A 14,027-nucleotide genomic window follows, 5' to 3' on the forward strand; every position below is an offset into this window, starting at 1 on the left:
AGAGGGATAAAATGGGTTCATTCATAATCTATTTTTAAACACCAGACATGTTTGAAAAGAATTTCTTTCAATTCTTCAACGTCTTTATTAAAAATAACACATACCTAGGGCTCCCTTACTCCCTACTGGCTGAGCGTTAGCGAGTCGCTCCCGTTTCCCCACTGTGCGGTATGACACCAGGGAGCAGGAAAGCCACGGCTACAAGCCCACGACGCGGCCACTGACGACCCCGTCCTCGCCTGCCCGCGGCGCCGGGGCTGCAGTCCAGGTGAGCCTGAGGCTGAGGGGATGCGGGACAGTGGGGGACGGGGCACTTCCAGGCCGACGCCCAGCTGTAGAAACGGTAAAACCGTCGGGCTGGCCGCGCCCCGATGCGCCTCCCACCTGCATCCTCGGGAGGGATGAGGAAGGATGGATGGAGGGATGAGGAAGGATGGATGGAAGGATGAGGAAGGATGAGGAAGGATGAATGGAAGGATGAAGAAGGATGGATGGAAGGATGGAAGGCAGGGGGTGTGGGGAGAAGGCTGCGGTGCTGCGGAGAGCCCTGGGCAGCACTGCGAGCCCGCCGCAAGACCGCAGTCAGGAGATTTCTTGGCGCAGACCCCGCCGTGGGTAGGTGCGGCCCTTCTCCCCCCGACACGCGGCCGCAACAAAAGCGACGGCGCCCCTGGGGCCGCCCTCGCCCCCCGCCCCTGCTGCCGCCGACGGCGGGAGTTTTATGACTGCGGCGCTGGCCATGGCGCAGTCCCAGCACCACAGCGGCCGCCTCTTTGCCCCAGCTCCGGACTTGGCCCAGGCGGTGCCCGCCAGCCGCGGCAGGTGCCCACCGCCGCGGCGGGAAAGTTTCCCCGGGCTGGGGGTGCGGCGGGAGCCGCCGCCCAGCGTCCGTCCTCCCCCCACCCCAGCTTCCCGCCGCCCCTGCCTTACCTTGGCGGGCTCCGCTGGCGCCTGGGGCGCCCGCGCCGCCTCTTCTGCCTGCAGCGGCTCAGGGGGGGTGCCGGGGGGCTCGGTGGCGGCCCCGGCTCCGTCCTGAGGGGCAGGCGGCTCGGCGGAACTGCCGGCGCCCATGGCGCTGCCCCGCGGCCGTGCGGAGCCGCGGGCAGGGGCTGGCGGAGGGCAGAGGACGGCGGCAGCACAGCCGGAATGAGGGAGTCCGGGTCTCCGCAAACTCCTTTAGGGAGCGCGAGGAGAAGAGGGAAAGGGGAGAAGAAAAAAAAAAAAAGGGCGAGCGAGAGCCAGCGAGGAAAATCACCTCCTCCCCTGGTCCCCCCGCCCGTCTGCCTCTTGCTCCATCACATGAGCAGAGCCCCGGACACGCCTTGCAGCATCAAATCGGGCTGATAAGGAGCGGCCAAGGGGGGCAGCGCCCGCACTTCCCGGGCACTGCCGGGGTGGGGGCGCGGCCCGGTCCCTGGCTCTCTTCGGCGGCACCGCGGCGCTGACTCAGCATTTCAGACCCTTCCCCGCGTTCGCCAGGACTGGGGCCGAGACGAGCCGCTGCCCGCCACCACACTCGCGCACTCGACCTGCGCCCCCCGCGGAGGCTTCTGCGGCTCCTGAGCCGAGGGTGCAGTCCCCAAGCTTTCAGCGCCCTGTGCTTGCACATCTCAGCCATGCTGGGCCTGTCAGCGAGAAGAACTTCATGCAGAAAAGTAGGGTTCTATGTCTTAATCAACTTTGGAGAAACAAACAACAAAGCCGCCTTTTTTTTCTTTTATTTCTTTTCTTTTTTTGTGTGTCACGCGGCACAGGTTCTCTTCCATTCATGTCTTTTTACATAGCATAAATATGCAAAGGAAAAAACACGGTAGTTTCTCTCCTAGCCCTGAACACACAATGCTTCTTTTCCCATGCCACAAAAGCAGGACAAATGTATACATATGGATGTGCTTACCCAATATTTTCCAAAAGTATCAGCAAGGAAATAGCACATATGTTAAAATTAACCAGCCACAATGCACCAAATGGGTACCAAACAGATCCATTCACTGCAAATATGAATTAATTTATTTTTTTCTAAGCATGTAAATCTATCCATCCCCAATGGAGTGTGTGGTTAAAATAAGGTGTTACTTGGAGAGCACATAGTATAGAATCATATAAAATTTTCTTTAGAACATTTAAACCAGTCCTTGCCCACCAAAACACCGTTTCATTCTCTAAAAAAGCATTCTCTCAAAAATCCACTCTACAAATTGTCTGATCTCTGCCCACTGGTCATTTTTTCCCCCTGAAAAATCCCCTGCAGCAACTCCCTTTAATGCAAGAACCTACCAGAGTTTTTGGCATTCCCCAGAACAAAACTGCTGTTGTGGATCACATAGGTGGAATCAACATTTCCCTCTTTCTACCTACCCTAGCTCATTTTTAGATCAGCTTTTTGGCTTATATATGTGTGTGTGTCAGAGCAGGAGCATGTTGTCCTAAAGTAACTTACCTACCTCACAGATGTTGTATTTCATTATTTCTTCCTCATCGCCAGGAAGTTAGCAGTGAGGCATTTGTTTTACAGGAGTGCAGCAAAAGTAAGAAGGGAGTGAAAATCAGTTGTGTGGTCACCTGGTTCAGGGAGGTGGAAATGAAATGCATGACAAGTAGTTGTTAACCCTAGGCTTTGCCAGGCTGGAGCACTCAGGTCCTCCGTGCAAGAGCAGTATCTAAAACACACTGGCCTCCAGACAGCCTTTCAGGCCATACGCAGAGAACTTGAGGTGCCTCACAGCTCCAGGAAGAAGGGTCTACACTTTCAGCACTGTCTGAGTGTCTGTAGATGGATTTCCCCACAGCCACCTAATGCTCCTGAATCACCTATCAGCCAGCACCCACAGCAGGGGAGTGAGAAGTGATGAGCCCTTTCCCAGTCTTTTCAAGTGTCATCCTCCAATGCCAATGTGTCCAGTAAAGGAAGAGCTAGCATCACCTCCACTCCCCACTAAACCTGCCTTTCTCTATGCTTTCAGCAGCTCCATTCTGGGATCTGCTGACTGAGGAGGCCAGCATGGCTGCTGCAGGGCCGTCTTGGGTTCCCCTTTAGCCTGGACCCTGGGTGCAGACATAGAGATCACCTGGGTTTTGGTGAGGGGAAGCCAGCCATGGGGCTCAGTAGCACATGAAGCAGCCAGGAATGGCACATGTGGCACAAGGGGAGACCAGGATTTTGCTGGGGAGTTTCTCAAGAAGGGAAATGTAACATACAAGGTCTGTGACATATAATTTCTCTTTTCAGTGCTTATTGACCACAAAATGCATTATTTGAAAGAAGTTTTCTTTGCAGCAGCCTCCTTCGTCCCACTGAACTTGCTTTTCAGTCCTTTTGCTCACTCCTGGCACCACCTGCTTCATGCCCAGTGGTCTCAGAGCACATCAGCACACTCTGCAGCTGAATGAGTGAAACCCCTCTCAACACCCATCCACTGGTCATTTTCTGAATACAGATTTATTTCTTTCTGCTGGAACTCTGGCTGCATCTCTATAGTGAAATAAAATGTCTGGGGACTGTTTTCTGGGTTAAGGCTGAGCAGTGCAGCGTAGCTTGTGTGCCCACATTAAATTTCTCTCTGCTCCAAACCATCACATCTCTGCAAACTTGGCATGGGCAGCCACAGGCCAGTGTCTCATCCCTGTTCAACCCCTAGTATGGGCACAGCTCCTCTTTTTTAATTTTGTATTTATTTATTTACTTTCGTTTACTTTCCTGGAGTAAATATAGGGACTTTAAGAGAGATATCCAATATCTCTGCTCTTGCCCAGAGGCTGGTGGGTTCACTTTTAGCCTTTCACGATGCTCTGTACCCCGTGATGAATGGCAGGTCTGACTCTGGCATGTGTTAGCCTGTGTTTCTCTATTGTCTGCGTGTGTGCTAGAGTGGCTATTGTCCAGACCTTTGCCCTGAAAGCTGCAACTGTCTCTTGCTGTATCAAAGTATTTTTCAGGCACAAAGCCTGTTTCTCTTGACAGCTTTTCCACTGAAGTGGAATCACATATGCTTCAGATGATCCTCTTCCTATCTCGCCAAGTGTTGGCACTGAGGCAGTAGCATTCAAGCTATTGACAGGAGCATGCATGCACACTTTTTAGGATGAAAACAAGGAAGCCAAAAAGATAATAATCAAAACTCTACTGGCATGCTATCTAGACCTATTTCCAGTGAAACTCCTACTAAGAGGTCCAAGCACAGACCTTCTGAATGGCAGGACAATCTTTTAGCATTGCAGCTAGCCTATGACTTGTTTGAAATCTGAATAACTTTCATAATGAGATTTAAAATGCAGAGTCAGTGGACAAGGCTTAATTTACTTACCTTTAAAAATTCCTGCTTTTCCAAAAGCTTTTGATGTATCTGGTTCTGATGCATTTGTAAAGAAGATATGAACTCCATGTGTTGGTGCTGGTGAACTTTTTTCTGTTGTCTTCTGCCCGATTCATGATATTCCCCATCCGGTCCTTGCAGCCTTGACTCTGTTGGTCCCTGCAAGTGAATACAAGCTTTGCTGCTGCCATCTGCTCCAGATGTGCCTGAGGATCAGTGGGATAGCCAGAGTATTGGCAGGAAGGTGGGCTTGAGAGGGCTGATGCCCAGCATCTGATGGGGAGCAGGGCCACCTGCCCAGCCTGCATGACAGGGGCTCCCCATATCTGATCCAGCCCAACTATTAACAGGTTTGTGCAAGACGGCAACAGGGAGCACTGGCAGCTGCCTGTAGCCCTGTTTACAAGAATGCTCCTGGTGCTTTTATCAGCAGTGGAGCCTCATTGGGATATTTTTGGCATAAAAGCTGACTGGAAACATGTAAGTGTTCTTGAAATGGGAAGCTCTCAAGAACATACCTCAGATCTGGATAGGGAATGTCAGACTTCGCCTCAGCTGTATTTCCCAGCTATCTTCAGCTTTTTTCTCCTCTCCTTTGTCCAGGCATGATAGGAAATCCCAGGACACTGTTAGAAATAACTGTGTATGCCTAAGGAGCCAATATGTATCAGCCTAACAAAATACTGATGAGTGTAAAATGAAGAAAACTTCAAAAATAGCTGTGTAAAAACAGTTTGCTTGCAAGCAGCAGTGATAGGGTCATAGAAAGAAACAATGAGAAAGGAATAAATTTTACAAATTTAGCTAGGAGAAAACCCTTTCTTTACTTCCCAGGAGCTAACACACCCCAGAAAAATCACACTGATAAACCAAACCAAACCAAACCAAACCAAACCAAACCTAACCTTAAAATCTAATATGTTTGCATCACAGAGGTGACCTGGATCAGAAAAGACCTAGTCACAGATAAAGACAAACATCTGTGCAATTTAGAAAATAACAATATAGGAGAAGAAATTGACTTTTAGTCAGAAATTGTCAAATTTGACAATTATTTCTCTAAAGGCCATACATTTGAATAACAATGATGTCATCAGTGCATAGCTGCACATTACTGCAAGACACAGGTATCACTGTTGGACATGCCAGATATATTTCAGGAGTGGCAGACCCAGCCTGTAGTATAGTTTCTCTTCTCACTTATCCATCTCTTTGCAAGGGGTGTTGGACAAATATATTAAGCCCCTTGGGCAGTTCTATAGGGGGGCATGGAACAAGGCAAGAGATGGCAAGACTCCATTCCATTGGGAGTTTAGTTGTAGAGATGCCCAGCATGGCCTGGTCACTGCCCAGATAACACTCTCAGCCCTGTAAGAGCTGTGGTTGCTGGACACCGTCTAATATGTCCATAGCAAAATATTGGTGTTTCCAGGAAGCAATATTTTGGTGTTCAAGATGGAAAAATACAGTAGCAGAAAATACTTTCTTCAGTAGGGAAAAAAAAAAAAAGTTTATAGAAGAAAATCAGAAGTATGCTATATGACTTTTCAGAGAAGGAGGAAACTCATCATTCCTCTATAATGATGTTGTCTGCTGTTCCACTGAGGTGGGAAAAACTATACCCAGACTGTAGTTTAATTTCATGTTATTAGTTTGGTAGCCATGCAGTGTAATAGGAGAATAAATAACATGGTGTGCAGGGGCAAGGACAGTAGATCATCAGTGTGGACACCAGCTTACAGGCAAGCTTAGAGAAACTGGCAAAAATGGAAGAACATGACCTCTGCTGCAGGGCTTTTATCTGCTGCACAGATAAATGCATATCATCCAAAAAGCCCTTCAGGCACTGCTCTGAGGAAATTCCTCCTCAAGGAAGGAATGCCCAAAGGAGAGATAAAAAGACACAGAAGGTCCTTATAATGCCATTAGCCCATTATCCCAGTAGCAGGTGAATGAGACTCTTTTGTCTTCAAGAGGAAATCCCTTCAGTTCGGGACTGAGAATACTGAAAGGGGATCTTACAAATGTTAACAAATATCTGAAGGACGAGTATCAAGAAGAAGGGGCTGGTCACTTTTCAGTGGTGCCCTGTGTCAGGACAAGATACAACAGATACAAACTGGAACACAGGAAGTTCCACCTCAACATCAGAAAAAAAACTTCTCTACTGTGAGGGTGACAGATCACCAGTTTCTGCTGCTGAGGTACTGCAAGTTTGGGTATCACCCACCCCAAGATGCTCATCCTTTGCCAGGAGCACCAGCAGTTTACTGCCTGTGTTTTCCCAACTCCCCTCCCACAGGGTTTGTGCCATGATTAGGCTATACCTCCCTGGGTGAAGACCACTGTTGCAGCTCCAACAGGCATTTGGCTCTGCCCACCAGCTGGACAGCCACGTCCCCTCTTAGGAGCCCTGTCTCATAAATGGGAAGCAGAATGTGAAGCTGCTCTGTGCATGCCTCCTCTGCCCTAGAATAACAGCCACCCTGGCAGTTTCTTGTAATGTTTTGGGCTTGGTGCCAAGCCAGGAGGCATTTGCTGTGTGAAAGCTGCATAGGCCATGTAATCCCTCCTTCCATGATGCACTCCTGAGCAGGGTCAATCAATCTGAGAAACCTCTACAGCTGTGAGTAGGAAATGGCAAAATATTTTCTGGATCACACCACCAATAAATGGAGCAGGAAGACAAATTTCAAAGGAAATACCGAAACTACAAGAATTGTGTCTTAGTACTATCATGGTGTTCCTGTGGCCTGAGCACGCATCATCCTACTCTGCTAGTGCCCACCCAGGATGCTACTGCAAAGGTAATTCCCTAGTCCGTTACCATGACCTGTCTCTTTGCAGCATTCCCCTGGCCCTCCATCAAGCATGATTTATTTGTCTTCGGCTTCCTTATCTAACCCCACCATATTTATAACTTGTCTTTCAGTATTGATGATGGTCACAGCTACCCACCTCCTTCATTTGCTTTTGAGATTTTCAAACAGGAGCCTCTGTGCTTTGCCTTATGCTGCTCCTGATGCCTGGAGGCAACGTCCTTCAAAACCTTCATTAAATCATGCCTTTGACGTGTCATCTACAGAAAATGGGACAGCAGTTAAGTAGCAATGTGGCTGACCTATGATTACTGATTATTCAGCAACATTATTTCTTTGCTTTCCTCTATTCCTGCACTGGCCTGTCTGTATCTATTGTGGAAACATTGGGTTTCACCCCTGAGAGCTACCCCTTTGCCCTTACCCCCTGCCTGCATGGTTTCAGTCAGCCCCAGGCTGGCAGGGGGGCTCCAGGCACAGAGAGTTCCTGTGTCCCCATCAGTGGCCCAGTTTCACTGGGGAGCCCCCGTGCCTGGGGATGCAGGGCCATCGAGTGGTCCCTGGGTGGGCAACGCCTCCTCCTTTTCCTGGACTGGTGTGTGTGGCCACTGAATTGGGGGAAGCCGTGAGATCTACTGTTTCCGTTGCTTTGTAATGAGATTGTAAATAGTCTGATGCAAGGAAAGTGCTTTTGTTCTGCCTGCCTGATATAATGCCAAATATACAGGGGTCTGTCTGTGACTTAATGTGCCTGTTTCTGCAGTGATGCAAACAATAAATAGCTGTAGTCATTTATAATTTATAATTTTTGTCATGAGGCATCAATAGGCATTTTAGGCTGGTTGCTTGACTGACAAGAGTACAAAGCAGCACCCAAACTTTTAATCAGAAGCTTTTAACCTTCTGCCAGCATGATAAGCCCACTTCCAGAAAAATAACCAGGAGAATGATAGCCGGGAAGATAACAATCATCTTTCAGACTTCTAAGTCATTCTTGAACTGGGACTTAAGCTCAAAGCATTTTTTAGCTCCTTTATTGTCAAGGCACATAAAAGAGATATTGCTGATATGGGAAGAAAGTGAGTGGTAGAGCAAGCATAGATCATTTCTGTGGTCCAGGTATTGTCTTAGTCGTTGTAGAAGAGGGTGCTAACACACATGACAGGTGTCAGCCTTCTGCCGTGGTGAGATCTACAGCTTTCATGTGGGTCTTGGAAAACAGAAAATACAGAGCATCTCGGGTGGAGGCAGGAGCCTTTCTGTAAGGCATCTTGTACAGATGTAAAATTTAGATCAATTTCTGCAGTTTTAACACTTTTCTCTCTCCACCTTAAAGAATTTATAAGAATAGCAGTGCATAGTTGGTCAGCCCAGTAAGTTCCACTCTGTTGAAACAGCAAGGACAATGGACACAGCTGGTGTCATTTCTATGGGTGGCCAGGCTGCCACTGCACTTGAAATGATCCTTGATAAGATTTCAAGTGTAAGAAGGAGAGAAAGACAAAAAGAGGTCAAGGAAACCTCTCCCACTTCAAATTCTTCAGGCTGACCTGTGCGCTTCAATATTACTACATTTGGATTTGAATTTCTCACCAAGGTCAGAGCAGATTAGAAGCCGCCTTCATATCTGACAGAAATACTACTCCCTGGTGAACAAGGGGGTGTATCTCCATCATTTTTAAGAGGAAAGAAAAGTTCAGTCTTCTCTAACCAGTGATGTGGGGTGCACAGGGGCCTTCCAGTATTAACTCCAGTCTGCACCAGTGGGTCATCTTCTCTCCATAATCCTGCATCCTCCCCCTCTCTGTTTGAATCTGAGCATCAGACTCAAAAAGCATGACTGAAAGTACCAGAAAAACATAGCAAGATTTGAAAGATCATATGATCATCTTATTATCACCAGCATTTGGGTGGTGTGGTTTTTTTTTTCTTCTGTTTGTGGGAAATATGTAATTTTTTTTTCTTTCTAAATTAGCCTTAAAACACAACAGCAGAATTATGTACAGCCAAGTGAGGGCTTGATTTCAGGATTGACCTCAGGACTCACATGTCCTTTCGCCTGAAGCTCAGTTCACATTTGTAGGAAATTTACTCAGTGGGAGATATGTTTTTCTTAAATGTTCAACAGCTGCATGGAAGCTAGGCATCAGGAAAAACAGAGAGGTAGGGAAAGGATGAGAATAATAATACTATATTTCCCCCTTGTCTTTTAACACTCCATTTTTCGCAAATGAAATGTAAGAAATGAAAGTCTGAACATCCTGATATGATAACACTGAGGCACATACAATAAGCAGGAAGCCAGAGGTCATGAAGAAGCCTGGACAAAGCACAGCATCCCTAGTCCAGTCATGTTTACAAAAATGTCTAGCTCCACCAGAATTAGTAATTGGATGACACAATGCAGAACAGTGAGAGGTTTTTTTTCTAGTACAGATCTGAATAACACAGTGCTGAGGAAACACAATGTGAAAGCAATGGAGAAGCAATTTTATTTAAAGTATTTTAGAGCATATAGGGAACATAAGAGAAAAATGTTTGGAGAAGATGTACAGTACCAAGAAAGGAAGAAGACAGTACTTGTCAGCACAGGAGACTATACTAGACCATCTCAATGTTAGCCAGAGTTTTCCATTTGGCCATTTCCTGTATATCGTATCACATGTCACAGACTGAACTTGCACCCTTTTTTTTTCTTTGCCAGAGTGATAATCCACAGCAGTGAGAGCAGCTACTCAGGATAATTCAGAAGAAGTGTTCCTGGTTGACATTCCCTGTGTGGGATGCCTCACTCAGCTGGAAATCAATCTTTCTGCATCTAACAAATGGACAAGGAAGAGGAAATTAAGAGGAGGAAGCTAAGAAGAGGCAAAGGAGTCAGAAGTGGAAGAAAGCAGGGGCATGGGAATGATGCTTAAGGATTCCAAAGCAGAAGAAGCAGAGAGCAGGTAGGAGAGAGGTAAGAAAAATCAGTGGGAGCCCAGGGGCAGCAATAAGGAAAAAAGAGGCATTTGGGGTTTTTTTAAACTACAGTGTTTGGTTTGAAAAATGAATGCAAAATAATCACAAGAGGTTTAACCTGTGCTGATGTTGTATCAATGGGCACTTTCTGGACAAATCAGGAGTTGTTGCCTGTTGTCCACCTGTGTGCCCATAGGCCTTCATCAGATGGGTGGGCTGACTCCCCACTCAGTGTGTGCCCATGTGTGGTGGTGGGGAGGGGGTGGAGATACTGCTGACAAAACCGAGTCCCTCTTTATCTGGCCTGACTCTGGCTACAAGATAAGACAAGCTGAAGATACTCATCTTGTTAAAGATGGTAAGTCTTCTAAAAATGCAATTAACAACTTCAAGATATCCTTCCAGGGACTATCAGTCAGAGTGCCCAGTGTTTATCCTAGAGGGAATCAAGGCCCCTCAAAACACATAGATTCACACTCAAAGGCAGATGCATGTCTGCCAAGCTGTGGAGAGGAGCATCAGCTATGTTTCTCTGGCCCTGTGGGGAGCAGGTGCTGGCTGGTGAAAGCTCAGTCTGGGAGGTGGAGGAGGACTCTGGTGTTTGAATGATTTGTAAATAATTTCCATCTGTGGCTGCAAAGAAGGGGGTGACTTGGGGACTAGAGAAGTCTCAGAGCTGTATCTCTTCTGCAGAGAAGTGCTGCGTGCTCCAAACATGACAGCATCTCTGAGGTAAGCAAGACTTCATACCAGCATGGGTGCTACTCTGTAGCTTATTTAATTTTTTAATTAGAAGTTTTAAATCCCCTCTGCCATTTGGCAGTACAGGTTTTGAGTATAATCCTGTGATGGTGGCATTATGTTAAAAACATCTTTCCAGCACAATATGAACATTCTGGCAAGGCTTAAAATCAGTTGTTGTGCCTAACTGTCCTGAATTTCAGATCTGTCCTTGTTTAAGAAACATAAGGCATAAATTTCTTTGGCCACTGTATCTGGCAACCTGCAAGCTTCTGCATTAAGGGTACAAACAGTTAACATGGCCACTACATCATAACAAAACTCAAATGGAATTTACCAATGTTTCCTCTCAAAAGTAGTCAGTACTGACCTAAATCTGCTCCCAGAAAAGCTGGTTGTAGATAGGAGCATTCCCAGGGCAATCATATCTTACATTAGAGATGTGGTCTGTGCCTGGCAGGTGTTTCTCAGCAGCAGCTCTTCACAAACAGGTGCACATACAACATGCAAGGCCACTGAAGGGCCAGAAGGTCTCCTGCTGCTCATTTTCCAGGCTGCCTGGCTGCCAAGGTGCTCACAGCTCTAGGAGCCCAGGACAGTCCCCCTCCTGTGGCACCACCACAGGTCTGAGTTGACCCTCTAGTTGGAGGCCAGAAACGTAGTGCATTCTCTAGTCATCAGTGGTCTTTTCTCCATGGTGAAGCTACTCAGCCTATATTGAAGTGGGTGATTTAGTTTTAGAGAAAAACTGCTTTTTTAAAGCATTTTTTTTTTCCAAGTATGAAGTGCTAGGCACACCATAAAGTTGGAGATGATGAGGTATGCTTTGCATGGGAGTTTTCCTCTTGTACATTTTCAAATGTCAGCAGGGCCTCCATAATGGGCTGCATGGGCTGAGCCCTGCAAATGCAAGCCTCTGTGCAACTGTGAGCCCACCCACAGACCTTTACACAGGCATCAACTGGTGTGATGGAAATTATAGGTTAGGGCCAACCTCTCTGTCAGCTTCTGATTTGGAGGTCAGAAGTGACAAGAACAGAAGCACTGTCCTTCTGGATCAGACTAAATTTCTCTGGCTCAGTGGTGTGACACTGATACTGTTCAATACTGGATTATTATAACAGAAAAGATTTCATTATAAATGCTTATGAAATTGCTTCTATTTCATAGGTTATGGTTTTTTGCTAGGCTTTGTTGTGTAGTGGCTGACAGATTTCTTGAGAAATAAAGCATTGCTCCTATTTTTTTATCTCCTTCACTGTGTATTTTAAATCTGATTTCCAAAACTAAGAAATATATTTGGAAAATACCACAGACTGTGTTTTTGTGGTATCAGGAAAGAAACCTGGCAACAGAGGAAGTGATACTGTCTTCTAAGATTTTAGCCCCCCTCCATCTACTGTTATGATTTTGTCACTTCAATCAGTGATCACTAAATCTGATTAAAGTACTTTGCATGTTAATTTCAAATCCTTTGGCCATTAACCCCAAAGCATGTAATAATGTGACTATCTACCATACATAAAAGTAATGTGAGATGTGGGTGTAAACCAGCTGATTAGTAATATTATTTTTGTTCTGTCTAGACATTCACACTGCAGCATCAAACAGAAAGTCAGATTGCTTCTCTGTCCCAAGAGGTTTATCACATGATTATCTGATCCCTTTCAAGCAAATGGGGTGTGTATGTCACTCCAAAAGGCAATGCAAGGCTGCCCAAAGCAGATTCCTCGAAAGGCACAGGCAAGAGGTCTTTTCCCTTCTGAGGGTCAGAAATGCTGCAGGAGTTAATTACCTTCACATAGCTGCTGTGTGCTTTCCATCCATCAGCTCTAAGAATACTTTTTCCATGAGTGGATATTGGTGCAAAGGCAGAAATTCTGTGTTGATAGGGTGGTGCTGGGGAAAGGATTCCTCTCTTTTGTGCTTATGTTCTTCAGCACAGGATTAAATACAGCATTGCTGTCACTTTCAATACTGACTGTGTTTCTCCCCTTGTGAGGGTCGGGAGCATCTGATTCCTGTGTTGCACTCAGCTATGCTTTTTTATTTGCTTTTGAGCTCTGGGAAACTTTATGGGGGGAAGCAGTGCCCCTAGATTTTAAAAGAACTGAATTTTTTAATAATATAAGAGAATTGTAGTTATCTGATAACTTTGTAGATGTAGGATAATACTGCATGAAAGAGTAAATGCAAACCACTGACTGAGAGATACATATGATAGTTAACTCTACACAGTGTTAGTTAATGAGGATGTGATTTGCAGCTCCAGTTGAAATACAGCCCTGCTTAAACCATGGGAATAGATTAAAAAAAATTATATTAAATCATCAGTTGTGCCTCTTTGGCCCAGGGAAGGATCAGCTGTAACTGAGATAGTATTGACTGCTGCTCATCTGCTCTGTTCATAAAGACCTCCAGTGATTGAAACATTTCAGCTACCTAAAATAATCCCTCCATGCCCTATGGTGACTGTGCAGCATGCTGTCCATTTCTGCAGGAGGCCAGGGATCTGCCCTGGAGCCTGCTAAGATCTGTAGAGAAAGGCAGTAGAAAAGTCTTCATCAGTTTCAGGCTGTACTTAGAAGTTACACTTCTCTGCAGCAACGCTCTGGTGCATCGGCTCTTCCCCAGTCTGTCTGCCTGCCCTCCACGTCTCCATTTGCTGCTCCTCCTCAGCTGGTGGGGTTGTGATGCAAAGTGCATCCCCGAGGCCATCTGCATTAGGGAAAATATGCAGTTTCCCTGTCAAAATAGGACTGATGGGGTGGTGGAGCATGGGAATGGAAAGACATCCAGCAGAGAGATGGTCAGGGTGGGTTCGCTGGATTTGCTGCCAGGAAAAATGTTTATAGAAGGGGACTCTAACTTATGTCTCTCACCCACTGACTAACAGCAACTGGTCTTAATTAGGATATTCCAAAGATGCTGTTACGCTTAATCCCAGGCTTCCGAAAAGTATCCTACCTGTCCTCCAAAACCCACTTATGCTTCATGGACTCCTTTCTCAAGCACATACTTGAAGACTAATCTGAGCCTCAGCCTCAATAAAACCATTTCAGATGCATTTTCCAAAAGATGCTGGTCTGTGTCACGAAGAAACCTGTTATTAAATATACCTTATATTAACTTTGATCATAGAAACTGAATGCCATTGAGATATTTTTGAGTATCTTAATTTGCTCTTTTCCCT

General features: G+C 46.2%; 1 protein-coding gene across 1 annotated transcript in view; it reads right to left on the reverse strand.

Annotated features, from left to right (window-relative positions):
• AKAP12 (A-kinase anchoring protein 12) overlaps nucleotides 1–1,191 on the reverse strand; it is a 34,324-nt gene extending 33,133 nt beyond the window's left edge. The window contains exon 1 of the mRNA XM_054162706.1: nucleotides 931–1,191. Coding sequence (XP_054018681.1) covers nucleotides 931–1,071 — 141 coding nt within the window. The 5' untranslated portion in view covers nucleotides 1,072–1,191. The remainder of the gene's footprint in view (nucleotides 1–930) is intronic.
• Between the last annotated feature and the right edge of the window lie 12,836 nt (nucleotides 1,192–14,027).

The sequence above is a fragment of the Dryobates pubescens genome, chromosome 6, assembly GCF_014839835.1.
Source record: "Dryobates pubescens isolate bDryPub1 chromosome 6, bDryPub1.pri, whole genome shotgun sequence".
NCBI classification, from domain to species: domain Eukaryota; kingdom Metazoa; phylum Chordata; class Aves; order Piciformes; family Picidae; genus Dryobates; species Dryobates pubescens.